The sequence below is a fragment of the Lutra lutra genome, chromosome 1 (genome assembly GCF_902655055.1).
Source record: "Lutra lutra chromosome 1, mLutLut1.2, whole genome shotgun sequence".
NCBI classification, from domain to species: domain Eukaryota; kingdom Metazoa; phylum Chordata; class Mammalia; order Carnivora; family Mustelidae; genus Lutra; species Lutra lutra.
The window spans coordinates 170,854,626-170,873,675 of record NC_062278.1 but is presented as its reverse complement, the minus strand read 5'-3'; the positions used below and the strand labels follow the sequence as shown (position 1 = coordinate 170,873,675).

Below are 19,050 nucleotides of genomic sequence, written 5' to 3'. Positions count from 1 at the left end.
ATCACAAGGGATCGTGGCATTTAGACTCGAGTCAGTCAGGCCAGAGCCAGGGCTCACAACAGTGTCAGAGGGGCTCAAGCCTGCATAGCCCACCATCTAGGCAAGCTGAGGTTGATGAGGGTTTGACATCTGTGGGGATGAGGGGGGCTGCACCTTGCTGACCACCCCAAAGGCCATTCCTGGGGCAGCACAACTAATCTCAGCTCCGTCCTCCTTTGCTAGTGGAAGTGTGTTTCCACCCCCTTCCCTCACCGGGACCAGCTCAGAAAATCCAGGCAGAGGGTCTAAAGTGACTCTTAACTTGCCAGGACCACTGCTGCTTATTGTGAAGTTGTTCTCTGAAAGGGTCTCCATGGCAACCTCTTCCTCAATCCAGCTCCAAGTGAGAAAGTTCTCTCTGCTTTCTTTTCCACAGCTCCAATGTTTTGCTAGACCAAACCTTCACCCCCAAGCTGGCTCATCCAATGGCTCACCTGTGTCCTGACAACAAAAGGTCAAGATACACCATGATGAAGACTCATCTTTTCCAGACCTCAGCTGCATATCTGCCGGAAGATTTCATCAGGGTGGGGCAGCTGACAAAACGAGTAGACATCTTCAGCTGTGGAATCGTAAGAGCTCCCTTCTCGGCCTGGCCTTGGGCCTGTCCTCATTTGTCCTTCCTACAGCTCCTTTGTAAGCAGAAGATGTAATAGAGCCTCCTAGATATATGCCATCGAAGTAAAGTAAGGGCTGGCAAACTATGGCCTGGGGCGTATTTTGTGCAGCCTGTAGCTAAGAATAGTACATTTATAAAAGATGCTAAGAAAAGAAGAATATGTGGGGCGCCTGGGTGGCTCAGTCGGTTAAGTGTCTGGCATCAGCTCAGGTCATGATCTTGGGGTCCTGGATTGAGCCCCATGTGGGGCTCCTTGCTCACTGGGGAGTCTGCTTCTCCCTCTCCCTCTGCCCCTGCCCCCTGCTTGTGCTCTCTCTCAAATAAATAAATGAAATCTTAAAAAAAAAAAGAGTATATGATAGAAATTTGGTTTGTGGCCCACAAAGCCTAAAATACTTACAATCTAGCCCTGTTACAGAAAAAATTTGCCAGCCCTTGAAGTATTGTTACTCATGAGCATCTAGCTTCTGTGAGGCTCTTTCCTTCTCTCTTTCCCAGCCAGCCAGCCATCTAACAGTCTATCCCGTTGACTCACATTGTCCATCCATCTATCCAGTCATCCATTCAACTGTCTCTCCAATATCCATCCATTCAACAGCCACCTATCCATTTAGTATCCATCTGTGTATCCTTCCTCCCTCCTCACACTGCCGTCCTGTCTGTCATCACTGTGTGCCTGGCACTGGGAATAAAAACGTAACTCAAACACAGTCCTTCCCTCGGGAGCTCATGGTCTGAGTAAAGCAGTCTCCAAAGTATATTTCTGTGGTCTCTGTAGGTTTGATGTATTTAAAGGGTTTTGTGGCCAAAGAGGTATGACCAATGCTGGGTTAAGCAGAGTCAAGCAGATTTCTTTACCATAAAATTAATCAGAGACTTTAATACGGTAATGAGCCTTTAATCTAATTCAGTTGTGAATTCACCATAGCTGGGCAAATGGTATGCAGCATTTCCCAAAATCATTTGACTATGGAACCTTGTTTCCTCAGTCTCTCTCCATACCAGTGTCCCATGGAACCAAGTCTGGGAAATGCTGGCTGAGGAAAGTGACAGTCTCTGGTTGGCCTTTGTCAGGAGCAAATAGCTGCCTCTCAGACTGTGACTTCTCTCTCCTCTCTAGCCTCGAACTCTGTGCGTCCTCTTTCTCTGCCCCATCTCTTGTCCATCCACCTCTCCCACTCGTGCCCTTCCTGAGCCACCTTCTACTCTGATCCTGACCTCTAGATGCCAGATTCTGTTTCCTTCTATCTCCCGTGGGCTCTTCCGGTTTCCTTGCCCCCATCACTCCATTGTGAGTGGCTCAGTGGAGCTCAGTGGGGCTAGCCAAGGCTCTTGCTCCTCTAAAAACCAGCAGGACTGAACCCTGACTCTGCCAGGCAATCCAGGGTAGAGTGTGAGAGTGTGGGTTTGAGTCCCAGCTTAGTTACTTTTAGCTGTGTGACCCTGGGTACCTGACCTGTAACTCTGGGCCTGTTTTGTCCTCTGTGAAAGGGGTTAGTGACAAATATGGAGACTAATATGATAATGCAAATAGTTAGCAGGTACCCTACACTTATCAAGAGGATTATTGTGGTGGTAGTTGGTATTCCTACTTTCACACCCTCATTTCTGATTTTTGTTTACCCCTCTTTTTTTTTTTCTTTTTTTAAGAGAGAGAGTGTGAGTGGGCAGAGGGAGAGGAGAGAGAGAATCCCAAGCAGATTCTGTGCTGAATGCTGAGCCCTTAGCCCAATGTGGGCTCCATTACACGCCCCTGAAATCATGACCCGAGCTGAAATCAAGATTCGGACGCTCAACCAACTGAGCCATCCAGGCGCCTCAACCCTCGACTTTTTAATTCAGCTGTTGATGCAACAATTTTTAAAAATTAGTTTATGCATTCTGTGCCCACTGGCTCCCTTCACCTCTTTTTTTCTCAGCTCTGCCACTAACTGACAGTATGATTCTGAACTCTGATCCTTCCGGTTGGGGACACTGCATTTCTCAGTGTTCTTGCTGTTGTTTTGTGAGCATTAAATGGCCTCTCTAAAAGGTTCAGCACAGAGCCTGCCTGTGGAAGAGGCAGAAGGGAATGTCTGTATATTCATTACCCCTTGTTCTTCCCTCCCTTCCTGGCAGGAGCTGGTTGGGGAATCCCTTTTCAGCTTGCTCCGGTTCACGGGCTGCAGGGTGCCCTCTGCTGCCCCCTGCTGGCCACTGCCGGTCTGACTAACCCATCAGGTCCTTCCTCTGAGGACGGAGGATTTCTTGGCAGTAAATGTGACTATTCCGACTTGTTTGGAGGGAGGTTGTGGAAGAGAGATTTGAAACTCAGGGTAGGGTACTCGATTCCTTATATTCACAACCAGCAGATCACCATTTACCAGGTAGGGATGCAGGCTCAGATTTTAGCCCTTTAGCGATTAGGGAAGAGAGTCAGAATTTGAGCCCAGGAAGGCCTGACTATAGAGAGCCCTTAACCACTATGGTCTGCTGAGAATTTCTGTTCAAAGCAGGTTTCCCCTTTATGAAGACACACATCATGGTTTGTCAGTGTTGTGGTGTCTCACACTGGTGTAGAGCTCTGCTCCTTCTGTGAGTGGGTGAATTAATGAACAGGTCATGTTAATAAAGGCCTAGGATGAAACATGCTTTAGATGTCACTGAGACTTTCTGTGTAGAATAGACTTATGTACATGGATTCCTCCTTTCCTGCAACTGACGTAACAATGCTTGCTTACCGTTTCTGATGGGTTTTTAAATGAAATGATCTTTAAAATATAGTGTGTGTATAGATACATGTATATATACAAAAATGTGTGTGTGTATAATACACATGTATATATAAGTATATAGTATATGTATGTAAATATACATATTTACACATGCATTATTTATATATACATACATATTTTAATATAAATATACAGTATGCATATATAAACATGTACATTATATATTTATATGGCTACACATATACATATAAAACTGATGGTAATATGCACACATTTGGTTTCCATCCTCCCTGACTTGCTGTTCATTCAAAGCTTCTATTAGCAGCTGGATGATATGTTTAGTTGGGGGAGGTATTTAGTAATATTCCCATGTTCCTGACTTTGGGCAAGTGTTTATACTGACAAATGGCAGAGTCGGGCCTGGAGCTCCCTGCCTTTGTTACTAAGAAGAGTCATTGCTCTTGGCCTCTATCTCTATCCTGAACCTTTGCTTGAGTGTCTGAACCATGCTAACTGCATATTCTCTCCAGGTGCTAGCTGAGGTCCTCACCGGCATCCCTGCAATGGATAACAACCGAAGCCCCGTTTACCTGGTAAGGGAACCAGTCACTTCTGGCTCACAGCTACTGGGGGTTGTGGGGGGTGCTCAGGAGGGCAAGAACCTCCACAGTAACCATTTTACAGATGGTTATGAGGTCTCAGTCTGCAGCTTGATTTGCAAAGTAACCTTAACCTCTCCCCTCCCTTACCAACCAGCCCATGGTCACTTTTTCATGATAAGAGAACTTAGAATGTTTAGGGGAAACCCGTTTCTTCTCTCTATGCATCTGGCAATGATGTAGGATTTATCTTCAAGTTGGTAAAAGTCAGTCCTCTTAAGCAGGTTCCTGTAATAAAAGCAATAGTTTTCATTTTGTAGGTTTAAAAGTTTATCTTTCACATATGTACACATACAGGGTCGTTTCAAAAATGTAACAGTGGAGCCAGACTCTCTCTCTCTCTCTCTCTCAGTCATCACAAAATCCCACTGAGATTGATAGGGTCATGACGTTCACCTGCCCTTGAGAAAAGCAGTCTCTGAGGTTCCCCCGAGATTTCGGCTTTACTCAGTGTCAGAGCTGGACTTCCACGTCAGGTCTTCTGGACTGCAGATCCTGAGTTCTTAACCCTGGCACTCTGCTGACTGTTTAATTCTCATGACAGTCCAACCATATGAATTCAGGATTATCATCACCCCCATTTTGCAGATGAGAAAACTAAGGCCAAGGTAAAGACACTTATGTCCTACAGTGAGATCAGTGGTGAACTGGGATTTGAACCCATGTCTTCTGCAGAGTTCCAAATCCTGTGAAAGCTCCACTCCTTGTCCTCAGTTTGAGAAGAAGAACCTTTCCTGACTTGATGTTGAGGCCATTAGAACAGCTGGCTTTTTTTTGGTGACTGGGCTCCCAAAACATCCCCTGGGCCCTGGGGTGGGGAGCTGAAGGCCTTCTTACCCACAGAAAGCCATTCCACTTTTGGAGACTGGGGCCCCAGTTATTACCAAGAGGTGGGTTTCAGCACCTCAGAAGTAGTTCGGGGCAGTTTGAGATGGTTTCTCATATTCTGACAGTTTTCTTGAGGTGAATTTCCTAACAGTTCTCTGGGTCTCCCTGGATGAATGTTGCAGGAGAAGAAGTCTTTTGAGATACTTTTGTGAAATTTTCCAGAAGACGTTTTTGTTAATGTTTTCTAAAAATGTGGAGGAAGGGACGCCTGGCTGGCTCAGTCAGTGGAGCATGCGACTCTTGATCCTGGGGTCGTGAGTAAACTCATAGAGTTTACTTTAAAAAAATTTGGAGAATATAATTTTTAAAAAAATCTTAATTAAAAAAATTAAGATTGAGCATGCTTTTAAGATTCAAATCAGAGGTGAAACCTGCTAGCACCTAGTGTGGTCCATGGTAGGAGGAAGTAGGCCTCTCTTCCACCCTTGGGGGAGCGTTTGTGGCCACAGTGTTTTCCAAAGGTCATTGGGGGTTTTCCATCAAAATTCTACATGGGTGCGCCTTCTGATGCAGTAATTTCACTTGTACAATGGGACACATACATACAAGGGAGAAAAGACAGATGGACACGGCCTTCTCATTATAGTGTTATTTATGTTAGTAAATAGCTGCAAACAAGTAAAATATCTGTCAGTTGGGGGGTGGTGAAGGAAATTACAGTATAATTACATACCATGGTAATTCCATGAAGTTATTTGTAAGTAAGTTTATGTTGTTTATACGTAATAAGAATGAAGTGTATAATGTGATTAATTTTGACACATGTTTATATCTGTGAAATCGTCACCAGGTCATGTTCATGACCTGCCTCCTACCCCGGAAGTTACCTCTTCTCCTTGGTAATCCTCCCCTCCCACCCGTCCCATGCCCCGCCATCCCCCGCCGCCACTGATCTGCTTTCTGTCACTGCACAAAGTTCCACTCTCTGGACTTTCATAATAAATGAAATCAGAGAGAGCTGGCTCTTTTGGTGCCCGGATTTTTCCACTTAGCATGGTTATTCTGAGATACGTCCCATGCTCTTTGTGTGAGTCCATAGTTCATTTCTTTTTGCTGAGTAATTTTCCAAGGCAGGGTTGTGCCACTGTGTGTCCACTCACCTGTTGATGGACGTTTAATACCTGTTGTCTCCAGTATACCCCTATAGCTGCTAGGTACTTTTCTGTGTGGGTCTCACTATGGACATGTGCATTCATTTCTGTTGATGTGTAAGTCACACTTAAGAGGTGTACAGAATGGTACACAGTTTGGAAAGTGTGGACAGTTATGTAACCAAGACCACTATAATCAAGATATGGAGTATTTTTCATCATTCCAGAAAATTCCCTTGGGCAAATTTATCCCTTCTCCCTGCTTCCTGATCTAATTTCTTTAAATATATATATATATATATATATATATTTATTTATTTATTTGACAGAGAGCGAGTGCACACAAGCAGGGGGAGCAGCAGGCAGAGGGAGAAGGAGAAGAAGGTTCCCCGCTGAGCAGGGAAGCCTGATGTGGGGGTCCATCCTAGGACCCCGGGATCATGACTGGAGCTGAAGGCAGATGCTTAATTGATTGAGCCACCCAGGCTCTCCTCCTGACCTAATTTCTGTCCATGTAGTTCTTTTTTGGAGTACCAGGTAGATGGAATCTTAGAGTATATACCTGTTTGTTTCAGGGTTCTTTCACTTTGTGTTGTGTTTTGAGATTCACCTTGTTACTGTGCATTCTAGTCATCATTCCTTTTATTGTTGAGGAGTATTTCACTGTATGGGTGTATGACCATTTGTTTATCCATCAGTTGTTGGCCATTTGGGATGCTTCCAGGTTTTGGTCTTTCTAAATAAAGCTAACATAAATGTTCTTATTAAAAAAAAATGAGAAAAACCTGTATGTTCTGACAGGGAACTATTTCTAAGTGAAAAAAGCAGGTTCAGAACAGTATATAGTTTAATCCCATCTTTGGTAATAAATAGATGGACAAATGAAAAACGTTGTGTCCTATATTTTCTTGTTTTTAAATTGGGGATAATGATAGTACCTAAGAGTACCTAAGAGGATTTAGTGAACATTAAGGAGTATGTACCTAAAACAGGACCAGGGGTGCCTGGGTGGCTCAGTGGGTTAAAGCCTCTGCCTTCGGTTCAGGTCATGATCTCAGGGTCCTGGGATAGAGCCCTGCATAGGGCTCTCTGCTCAGCAGGGAGCCTGCTTCCTCCTCTCTCTGCCTCTCTGCCTACTTGTGATCTCTGTCTGTCAAAAAAAAAAACAAAAACAAAAAACAAACAAACAAAAAAAACAACTAAAAACTAAAAAAAACCCAAAACAAAACAGGACCCAAAACAGTGACTAGAACATAGTAAGAACTATATGTGTTAGCTATTACTATTATTAATGCTATTTGTTTGTTTTGGGGGATATAAATTTCTGTTGTTTATTAACACATAATGTATTATTTGCCTTAGGGGTACAGGTCTGTGAATCATCAGTCTTAAACAATTCACAGCACTCACTATAGCACATACCCTCCCCAATGTCCATAACCCAGGCACCCTATCCCTACCTCCCCACCCGCCAGCAACCCTCAGTTTGTTTCGTGAGATAAAAATATGGAACACTTCACAAATTTGTGTGTCATCCTTGTGCAGGGGCCATGCTAATCTTCTCTGTATCCTTCCAGTTTTAGTATATGTGCTGCCAAAGTGAGCACTGTTATTTTTTTTTAAAGGTTTTATTTATTTATTTGTCAGAGAGAGAGCACAAGCAGGGGGAGTGGCAGGCAGAGGAAGAAGCAGGCTCCCTGCTGAGCAAGGAGCCTGATGAACTTGATTCCAAGAGCCTGGGATCATGACCTGAGCCAAAGGCAGACGCTTAACCGACTGAGCCACCCAGGTGCCCCTATTACTGTTATTTTAATACCCCTTAAGTAGTTTCTTGCTACTGTAATAATTATTATATATATATATATATATGTGTGTGTGTGTATATAAATATAAATATGTAACCAAAGTGATTATAGCTATAGACTTCTTAGCAGAAGGTCTTGGGTAACATAATCTGAACCATTAGCGGGTATTACCTTTGGTGAGTGAAAATAAGGAGATAATCTGTGTACTTGGTTCAGAAAACCCACCCACACAGGGTAGCGGTACCATGCTCTCTCCTCCCCTTCCCTGGCCTCAGGCATAGTCTTTTGAAACCCGTTTTTGTTATGGACAATCTCAAATATGCACAAAAGTAAAGAGAAGATTATAAGGAATCTCCATACATGCATCCCAATAGTTATCAACATTATTCTTATTTCTTTTGGAACCAAAAAAACCTCTGTGTGTGTGTGTGTGTGTGTGTGTGTGTTTTAAAGCATGTGCCAGATATTATGTTATTCTACCCATAAAATAATTTTCTTAATTCCTTAATGTCATTTAAGGCCCATTCCATGTTTAAATTTCCCAAGTTGTCTCAAAAATTGCTTTTTAAATTTGGTTTGTTTGAGACTAACACAAAGTCCACATGTTACCATTAATTATATTTCTAATAAATATGTTTAAAAAATGAAAAAGGGGTGCCTGGGTGGCAGAGTCAGTTAAGCGTATGACTTTTGGTTTCAGCTCAGGTCGGGATCTTGCTCCATGTTGGGGTCCATACTCAGTGCAGACTCTGTTTGGGACTTTAAACACCATGATACCCCGTAGAAAAACATATTTAAAAGGCAGAGCTCACATGAGAGAATTGTGCAAAAGGGCATTCATAAAAGCAGCCCTTGCCATCTGGAGGTTTTTAGTTTCCAGGAAGTGAAGTCCTCACGGTGTCAGCCAAGTAGGTATTGCTGAATCCTCAGATGACCCATTTTCTGGCTGGGGAAACTGAGGCATAGCGGGGACTGTCTTCTTTTGTTTTTGAAACAAATATCACAGCCCATGCCTGATAATCTCTGTTAATCTTTTGTTCCCCAGAGTTGTAAATGTATTTTTATGAAAATCTGCATAAAGTAATAAAAATAAATTTAGTTTTACATTTAACGAGTGACTTCTGTTAAACATAATAAAATTACATAAAAAAGAAGAGAAGAAACTTAGCCAAAAAATAAGTTAGTATGTACAACTTGTGAAAACATTTGTGAGGTACTTACTATGTGCCAGATACTGTTCTTGGGGTTGAGGATACAAAGGTGAGCAGGAGTTCCCTCCTGAAACTTTCATTCTAGTGGAGGAGAGCATACCATATTCAAGTAAATTAAAATGTATGTAATTCCAGGCCAGTGATATGTGCTATTAGGAAATGTGAAATAAAAGGTGCCTGGATGGCTCAGTCAATTTGGTGTCTGCCTTTAGTTCCAGTCATGGTCCTGGAGTTCTGGGATCAAGTCCCACGTCGGGCTCCTGCATTGTGTGAACTCTCTCTCAAAAATAAATAAATAAAATCCTAAAAAAAAAAAAAGTGAAATAAGGTTAGGGGATAGAGTGGAGGATCAGGGAAAGGGATATTTTAGGTCAGGGAAGGCTTGGAGAAGGTGGCATCTGAGCAGAGATGTACTAGGATGTCAGGTACTAGGACGTGGTGAGACTTAGAGGAGGAGCATTCTAGGCAGAGGGAGCAGCAATGCAAAGGCCCTGGGGCAGGATGAGTTTAGGAGCTTCCAAAAATAGCTAGAAGCCAGAGTGACTGAGTACAGTGAGTCACAGTGGAAGGAGACAAGATAGGAAAGGACAGCAAGGTGCCAGACTATCACAAAATCTGGGGTTTCTGATGGCCATATTTACAGATGGGAAAGTGGGAACTCTCGACATTAAAAATGACACAAACAAAAACTCTTAATTTTAATATTTCTAATTATAAATGCAAGACAAGCTTGTTAGAACATTTAGTAAGTACAGGACCTTAGGCACCTGGGTGACTTGGTTGGGTGTCTGCTTTCAGCTCAGGTCACAATCCTGGAGTCCTGGGATCGAGCCCCATGTCAGACTCCAAGCTCAGTGGGGGGTCTGATTCTCCCTCTCTCCCTTGCTTGTGCTCTCTCATTAGTGCTCTCGCTTATGCTCTCTCACTCTCAAAAAAAAACAACAAAAAACCAAGACAAAAAACAAAACTTATATGTAACACATAGAGTATACATGGAAAATTTATATATAGATGTTTTATTATTTATACAATAAATATATCACAAATATAAATACATAAATGTAAATGTTTCATGTTAATGTAAATGTAATAGATTAATGCACTATATATCATACCAATCAATATTATACATAATTACATATTTTCTTATATTTAACCAATGTATTTAATATATTTGTAACATTTATATATTTGCAAATATGTAAATATATACTTATGAAATATTATGATCAATTTATACTATATAAATGTGCAATGTATTTTTGCAAAAATATATCTTCTGTTATATGCATAGTTCAAATTCCTGCTTTCTATATAATATAAAATGTTATAAAACTTATATGTAAATACAAAATTTATAAAATATATAGATGTATATAATGTTTATATAGTAGACCTCCTATTAAATAAACAGGGGTTAGGGGTGCCCAGCTGGCTCATTTGGAAGAGCATGCAACTCTTGATTTCAGTGTCGTGAGTTCCAGACCCACCTTGTATAGAAATTACTTAAATAAATAAAACTTTAAAAAAAAATGATGCTTCTCAAACTTTGATAAATAAATAAATATGTATGGGTCAGAACCTGCATCCTAAAATGTGCATTTCATATCATAAAAGAGCTCACCTGCAATTGCTACTAAGATTAAGTTATTAATATAGGTAAAGTACCCAACATGTAGTAGTATAGAAATGGTGGCTATTAATTATTATTATTAATTTTTATTATTGAGAGACTATTGAATCTTTATTCTATGTTGAGTATCATACTTTATGCTTCAGATGTATAGTATCTTTTTAAAAAAAATTTATTTCAGAGAGAGAGCCCGTGAGCACCAGCTGTGGGGTTGTGGGGGGAGGAGGGGCAGAGGGAGAGGGAGAAGCAGACTCCCTGCTGAACAGGGAACCCTACCTGGGGCTGGATCCCAAGACCCTGAGATCATGATGTGAGCCCAAAGGCAGACACTTAACTGACTGAGCCACCTGGGTGCCCCTAGATGCATTATATCTTTTAATCTTTGTGTTAGTCTTATTATCCCCATTTTCCTAATGGAGCAACTGAGGCCTAGGATAAGCCCCTGCCTTTGTGGAGTGTACTATGGAATGCCCGGTATGTGTAGGGAATTTAGCAATTCTCCAGTTCTGGCTTTTTCACTTGTTTCTTGGATCTTTGAATTTATTTTTTAAAATCCTGTTTTCTTTGAAGTTTTGCAGGTCTGGTGCAGTTGTGGGGGATGCTGGGGCCCATGCAGTGGAATCCCACATCCCTGCAGCTCACATGGGGGTGTTTATCTTGTTCTTCCCATAGAAGGATTTACTCCTCAGTGAAATCCCAAGCAGCACCACCTCGCTGTGCTGCAGAAAGACGGACGTGGAAAAGGTGATGGCTATGGAGATCTGCCAGAAGTACCTGGAGAAGAGAGCTGGGAGGCTGCCAGAGGACTGTGCTGAAGCCTTGGCCATGGCTACCTGCCTTTGCCTGAGGAGGCGGAATGCCAGCTTGGCTGAGGTGAGCCTCACTCTCAGCCTTTTCCCCCGTGGCCATGGGCCCCTGACCTGGGTGGCCTCACAGTTCTGCTTTACCAGGAACTGGGGCATGGCTCGGGATTGAGGCCTTTACTTAGATGTCATTTCATAAACCAGTGCTGTATTTGGTTGCAAAGATCGTATTGGAGCTCATAGAAGCAAAGGAGAGAATCGAATGGATAAGGGTAGCTCAGGAGCCTGAGGGTGGTGTGCTGGGGGCGCGGTGGGGGGGCAGGATCCCAGGCTCAGATGTTAACAGAACACTGCTTTCTCTGAATCTCCTTGATTCCTCCTCTCTTGTCTATAGACTCCCTTTTCCTTGCCTCTATCCTCTTGGCCAGGGGATATGGCTGTCTGTCTTGCTTATATGTTATAGTTCTACACCACTGAGAGATCAAGTCTCCAGGTCCCAATTCCAGTCTCTCAGTGAGAGAGCCTGTTTGGCTTCCCTTCAGTCAGAAGTGTACCTGTTGGCCAATCTGGTCAGGTGAGGGGAGTGGGGTCCTGTTTATAAACCTGGTGATCAGGGGGCCCAACCCAGAAAGGTGAAAAAGGCTGATCCCAGAAGAAAGGAGCATCTTTAGCTGCTGGGCTTAAGCAGATACCCCAGAAATCAACCACATTAGGAGCAAAATATTTTCCTATGGATGTGATATATAGTGGTGGTTTCCATGGTAACAGGTGTAAATTTGGGGACCTCTGCTAGATATTTCTAAGGACCAAAAAGCTGCCTGAGAGGACTCTTTGAGACCATCTGGCTGAGTAATTTTCCAGTGGTGCCTGGCAGAGAGGGGCTCCTTGAAGTTACCTCAGGAATTGCTTTCGGCAGCAAGAGGGCATGGAGAGCTGAAGGCCCCACCCATGACTACCACCAGACACCCCCGTTCACTTCACAGAACCATATTGAATTCTAAGTAATTTATCTGAGGGAAGGTTTTAGCAGCTGAAAAAAAGTCTTCAAACACCACTGCTGTAGCCCAAGCCTGTCATTTTATAGGAAGTAAAGGTCTAGAGAGGAGAAGAGGAGGCCACAGAGTGAACTTCTGTCAGAGCTCTCTGGACTCCTGATTCATTCCCTTGTTCACCGTCTTTCACCATTATGTGGCAGGAACTAGAGACCCACGACTCAAGACCCTCGTCATTGTTCTTCACCTGGGCTGTTCCCCAAGTGCCTGAGTGGTAACAGTGTTCAGTCAGTCAGCACTTGTGTGCGGGGTCCTGGGGATAAATCGGTGAAGAAGGCAGGCCCAGTTCTACTTTCCTGGAGCTCTCAGACAATGCACAGGAATCATCTGGGTGGGGAGCACTGGGATAGTGAGTGATGGGGCCCCACCCAGGGGGACTTTCCCCAAGGAAGTGATGTGTGAGCAGACAAAGGGCAATCCAAGCAGATGGAACAGCTCATGCAAATGGCTTAAGGAGAGAGAACGCCTGGTTTGGTCAAGGGTCTGAAGGGTCAGAGTGGCTAGAACAAATAGTACTTGGGGAAGAGTGGGTTATGGTGGAGTTGCTGAGAAGGAGGAGCCCAGTAGTTGAGGGCTTTGCATGCTCAGGTAGGATTTTGACGAAAACACTAGGGGTTTGAACCAGGGGCAGGACATAATCAGATTGGTGTTTTGAAAAGATCTCTCTCCCTGAACCACTTATTTCTTTTTTCAGGCTTTCATCTCTTCATTTATTTTATTCTTCTCTTCATTGTATCACTTGAAGAATCTGCTATAATTGAGGAGACCAGAATCCAGTGTTTTAAATGAGATAGTTTATTCTCTTTAGCTTAAACACTTGATTGTAGGCAGTTTAGAGCTGATGTGACAGTGCCACTTTATTGGGGACGCCAGGCTCCCTTTGTATTGTTGCTCTGCTATCCTTACTATGTGGATTCTAATTCAGAGTCCAGTATGGCTGCTCTAGCTCAGGCCATCACATCTGCATTCCAGCCACTGAAAGGGGGTTAAGAGAAGAACACACTCCCTACCTTTTTTTTTTTTTTTTTTAAGATTTTGTTTGTTTATTTGTCAGAGAGAGCACAAGCAGGAGAAGTGGTAGGCAGAGGGAGAAGCAGTCTCCCTGCTGAGCAAGGACCCTGGGATCATGACCTGAGCTGAAGACAGACAGTTAACCAACTGAGTCACTTAGGTGTCCCCACTCCCTGCCTTTTACATGTGTGACCTGGAAATGCACACATCACTTTTTCTCACACTCCACAGGCCATAATCTAGTGACATGGCCACACATAGCTACAAGGGAATGTAGCTTTTAGCTTGACAAATATTTATTGGGCATATACTGTGAAGATTTGTCTCAAGAGGTGATATTTGAACTGGACCTTGAAGGATGAGGAGGTATTTGCTGTGTGAAGTAAAGGGGATAGGGCATTTGAGGTATACAAAGAGGAATGAGAAATGGTCCTTGCCTTCAGTATTTCACAAACAGACTAGGAAGATGAGAGGTCATCTGGGTCATGGACTTGAAGACAAGTAAGCCTTGGTCAGTGGTCAGCTCTGCTACCTACTGGCTAAATAGCCTTGGGCAAGGAGCTTAACTTCTCTGATCTTTTAATTTTTTACCTACAAAAACTTATTGTGTATCATATTTCAAATGTGCTTTGTAAATTGCAAAGGCATTGAGCAAGTGAGATGTATCATTGTTATTAAGGGTATGCTTATATGCCGTTTACATACTTTGTATGTAAAGAAGAAATATTCCTTCCTTGCCTCCTTCTGATTTCCTAACCTCCCTAATTAGAAACACCTTCAAAGGCAAGTAATATCTTTATTACTTAGGGCATTTCCAGTTCAAAGTGATAGAACTCAGGTCAAACTCTTAGTCTCACATACATACTCACACAGCAAGGGAGACTGGGAGGGAGTATATAAATGAGTGAAAGAATAAATGAACGAATGAATTTATTGGGTCATGTAACCAAACAGCAGACAGTACAGGCATTGCTAGGCCAGCTAGACCCAGGGTCTCCACCAGCAAAGGTGCATTTATCTGTGTCTCTGTGCCTGTGCCCCACTTTTCCATCTCTTGCTTCTGCTTTTTTCTTTGCAGGGGTCTTCATTTTTCCCTGCTGTAAATGGGTTTTCTTTGTGGGTGGAGAGTCTGGGTCAACCACTAGAAAGGAATTGGGAATCCTTCCTCAGTAAGCTTTAGGTAGAAAAATCCCAAAGACGGGTTCTAGTTGGCCAGCTTGGGTCACTTGCCCAAACCTGGATCATTACCGGGTCAGAGGAATAGGATAGGTCCATCTTGGTCATGTGCTCTCATCTATGGCTAGGGTGAATGGGGGCAAGCTCAGCTCTGTTCAAAGGGCTTTCACTGTTCTTCCAGACAAAGCAAAAAGAATCAACATTTGATTCTTCATTGTCTCTCCTGAGGCCTGTGATACCTGTAAGATTTTTTATTTCAGGAAGAGTTTTGTTTTACTTTTTTTTTTAATTAACATATAATGTATTATTTGCCCCAGGGGTATAGGTCTGTGAATCATCAGGCTTACACATTTCACAGCACTCACCATAGCACATATATTCCCCAGGGTCCATAACCCAGCCACCCTCTCTCTCCCCCCACCAGCAATATCAGTTTGTTTCCTGAGATTAAGAGTCTCTTGTGGTTTTTCTCCCTCCTGATCCCATCTTGTTTCATTTTTTCCCTCTTTTTTTTTTTTTTTTTTTGGAAGTAGGCCTCCATGCCTGGCATGGAGCCCAACATGGGGCTTGAACTCACAAACCCTGAGATCAAGACCTGAGTTGAGATCAGATGTCCAATGCTTAACTGACTGAGCCATCCAGGTGCCCCAGTTTCAGAAAGAATTCTTTTCTCTCCTCTGCCCAAGGTGTGTGGCTATGTGGCTGCTGTGGATGAGCGGCTCAGAGGTCAAGAGACGCTGCTCCCTTGGAGTGGGCTTTCTGAGGGCACAGGCTCTTCCTCCAACACTCCAGAAGAAACAGATGACGTGGACAATTCCAGCCTTGATGCCTCCTACTCCATGAGGGTAGCACCCGGGGCTGGGGCTACCCCCTCACTCCCTTCAACAGAGGATGGAGAAGGCAGGCAGCAGGTCTGTGGGGGAGCACAGGCAGACTCCTCAGTGGCCTGTGCCTGTCCGGAGCCTCCCCAGGATGGTAAGTGTGTGGAGATCTGAGTGCATATGCAAGAGCGTTCGTGTGTCTCTAACTCGGCCCATTCCTTCTGTCGCTCTCATTCATGCCTTCCTTGATTATGCAGCCATTCACCTACAAGCAGACTGCTCAAAAAGAAACCTTGGATAGGAGTCATCCTTGATACCTCCCTCTGTCTCTGGGCCCTTATGTCTGGTCCCTCACCTAGTCTATTCATTGGCCTAAATATCTCTCAGTTCCATCTGATTCTCTGCACTGCCTCCCATGCCCCCCTTGGCTAAGCTACTGTCCTCTTGCCGGATGACCACACACCCTTCCTGTGTCCTCTCTTCCTTGTTTTAATATTTTATTTTATTTTAATTTTTTATTTTCAGAGTGGTTTTTATTTTTTATTTTTATTTTTATTTTTTTTTAAAGATTTTATCCATTTATTTGACAGAGAGAAATCACAAGTAGGCAGAGAGGCAGGCAGAGAGAGAGGAGGAAGCAGGCTCCCTGCCGAGCAGAAAGCCCGATGTGGGGCTCCAACCCAGGACCTGGGATCATGACCTGAGCCGAAGGCAGCGGCCCAACCCACTGAGCCACCCAGGCGCCCCTTCAGAGTGGTTTTTAAAAACAACTCATGCCACCTCTTGTTTAAAGCCCTTGTGTGGATCCCCATCGTACTTAAGGACCAAGTCAAAACTCTTACTTTCTCTGTCTCTCCTTTCCAAATATCCCAGTCTTCCTTCTGAAATAAAAATTTGGGAGGCCTTTTCAATGCAATGTCCCCCTCCCCTAGTAAGCATGGCTTAATAAATGTCCCAGGCTCTACCACTCCTATTGTTCCTCCTCCCACTGGGAGGAGAGAAGAGGGAAAACAGAGAGGGCGTATAAGTGTTCATCCCAACCTCTCCCATCCATGGAAGGAACATGGAAGCCCCCTCCTTTCAGAAAAGTGGGGGCAGGTGGTAGGACTTCACTGCAAAGGCAGAAATAATGAAAATGCTCATTATACTCAGGGCCTGATTCAAAAATCTGACTTAAGTGAGAAACTGAACAAGTCTGGCTTTCTAAGAATTATAATAGTAACTATTTCCAAATGCCTTTTATTGAAGTTCCTTCTTTAAATTTCTTGTTGAGGGGCACGTGGGTAGCTCAGTGGGTTAAACCTCTGCCTTTGGCTCAGGTCATGATCTCAGAGTCCTGGGATCGAGCCCCGTGTCAGGCTCTCTGGTCAGCGGGGATCCTGCTTCCCCCTCTCTCTCTGCCTGCCTCTCTACCTACTTGTGATCTCTCTCTCTCTCTTTTGCTTTGTCAAATAAATAAAATCTTTAAAAAAAATAAACTTTTTGTTGAACATCAACTACAGAGACTTCATGGAAAATTGAGATCAATGAGGCCAAAAAGAAACTGATGGAGAATATCGTGTTCTACAAAGAAGGGAAACTGGATAGCATTGAGCTTTTTGGCCCCTGATGCCTAGAGCACGGCTTGTCCTCAATTGGAAAGATGAACACCAAATCAAGAAAAAGATCTGAGGCAGAATCATAATCTTCCAGGAAACACCAAACATCAGCTTTCCTGATGGGAAAGAAGAGGGAGAGAAGCTTCCATCTTGCCAGAGTTAGGAAAGAAGGAACCTCAGCTTTTCAATACACAAAAATCCATGAAGTCATCGTTCTTTCTGGGATTTGTCAATCAGAGCTGGGGATCAGGGGACCGAAGCGGAAACACTGGTCCATGGGCCCAGGATGTGGGTGATTATGTGGTTTTGGGGTGTGTGTGGCAATACTGTTACCCGGCTCATGGCCCTCGAGAACTGAGGGAGGACTGTCAGTTGTACTTTCCAAAGTTACATCTCTGTGTCATATTTGCCGACAACCACCTGCAAACTTCCATGGCCTGAAAGATTCTCAGCTGGAGTTTACAAATGCCAGACACCTGGCAAAGGGCTCTCTGTAGGTTTTCCACGTTCTCCCTCAGAAATCTTGTAACCACAGATATTTATTTAATGCCCACTCAGCACCTTTATCCTCCCATCCCACTAATGCTAATATTTTTAGTGGAGCTTTTGTTTTGAGTGTATGTATTATTTATGGGTGAATGAAGAATCAAGAGAGCTAGTTTCATGTTCAGTTCTGTTGCTATTTAAATCAATTATTTAATTTCTGGAACCTTGGTTTCCTTGTAAATAACACCGGTACATTTTCCTTCCCTGGCTTTTTGGGAGGAACAGGTGAGACACGGGTACAGAAGTACTTTGAAAATGCACTTGTCCTTTTTTATAAAATAAATAAAAAGACATTAAACATATATTTCTGCCACGTACCTAAGGTTTATGCAGTGGGTATTTGTCTGAAAAGTCATGTTGCAAATCTTTTTGTGAAACAAATGTTATTTTCAATTCAGTGTGTCCTATTTTAAATAATCCTACTGTAGTGACTTTTTTTGTAAAATAAAAATACATCTGTAAAGTCAACAGATCTCTTGCAATTAGTTTTGTGTCCAGATGAATTTGTTTGGAGAAGGGGCTCTGGACCCATGATAAGGGGGTATCAGGGAGCGCCTAAGAGTTGGGTGCTGGCTTAAATGTTGGTGTTAGTAGCTGTGTGATCTTGGGTCAAGTTAGGGAGTTACTCTGAGCCTCTGGTGCTTCATCTATACAATGGGGATAAAAAAAAAAAAAGTACCTGTCTCATGGGTTTGCCAGGGCAAGGGGAAGATCTTGCTTCATGAAAACATTCCATAGTCCCGGAACCAGTTCAGCTTTGTACTGATATGTAACAAAGTTGGGTGGACTCCAGTCCCGGTGATCTGTACCGACACCCCTATTTTAAGCTCTGGTAGCTGTGAGGATTCAACTAGAGTGTGTTATATGCCCCAATAGGACCTGGCATGTGGTAAGAGCCTTACAGTTATAAGTAGGGTGGTTTCAGGGTTGTTTGAGCAATAGAGGGCTAGTGCTAATAGGGTACTTACTGGTCGTCTAGACATATCTTCATTTCTAGACCACAGCTTCATACATTTGCAGAAAGGTCAATGAACCACTTATGACAACCTAAAGATCTTTTCCCTTCAGCAAGCTGTAAATGCATACATTTCTGTATATCAATTCCAGGGGCCCATGGGCACTGTGATGCTTTTCTATGAATCCTTAGAGGGAAGGCCTGACTTTTTTTTTTTTTTTAAAGATTTTATTTATTTATTTGACAGATAGAAATCACAAGTAGGCAGAGAGGCAGGCAGAGAGAGAGGAGGAAGCAGGCTCCCCGCGGAGCAGAGAGCCCCATATGGGGCTCGATCCCAGAACCCTGGGATCATGACCTGAGCTGAAGGCAGAGGCTTTAACCCACTGAGCCACCCAGGCGCCCCCCCCCCTTTTTTTTTTTAAAGAT

The 19,050-nt window shown here is 43.4% G+C and overlaps 1 protein-coding gene and 1 non-coding gene across 4 annotated transcripts in view; one reads left to right on the top strand and one right to left on the bottom strand.

The window, feature by feature from the left end:
* The window catches only part of IRAK2 (interleukin 1 receptor associated kinase 2), a 60,901-nt gene extending 42,773 nt beyond the window's left edge, over positions 1–18,128 (top strand). For 2 of the 3 annotated variants that reach the window (XM_047744948.1, XM_047744930.1), the window contains 5 exons: positions 416–611; positions 3,903–3,965; positions 11,332–11,532; positions 15,388–15,676; positions 17,019–18,128. In XM_047744948.1, the coding sequence (XP_047600904.1) occupies positions 416–611; positions 3,903–3,965; positions 11,332–11,532; positions 15,388–15,676; positions 17,019–17,131 (862 nt within the window). In that variant the 3' untranslated portion in view covers positions 17,132–18,128. The remainder of the gene's footprint in view (positions 1–415; positions 612–3,902; positions 3,966–11,331; positions 11,533–15,387; positions 15,677–17,018) is intronic. The other variant, XM_047744940.1, reaches the window with a different exon arrangement.
* LOC125089594 (U6 spliceosomal RNA) lies at positions 7,511–7,617 on the bottom strand. The gene has a single exon (XR_007123989.1). It is a non-coding gene; the product is annotated as a U6 spliceosomal RNA (small nuclear RNA).
* Positions 18,129–19,050: the final 922 nt, after the last annotated feature.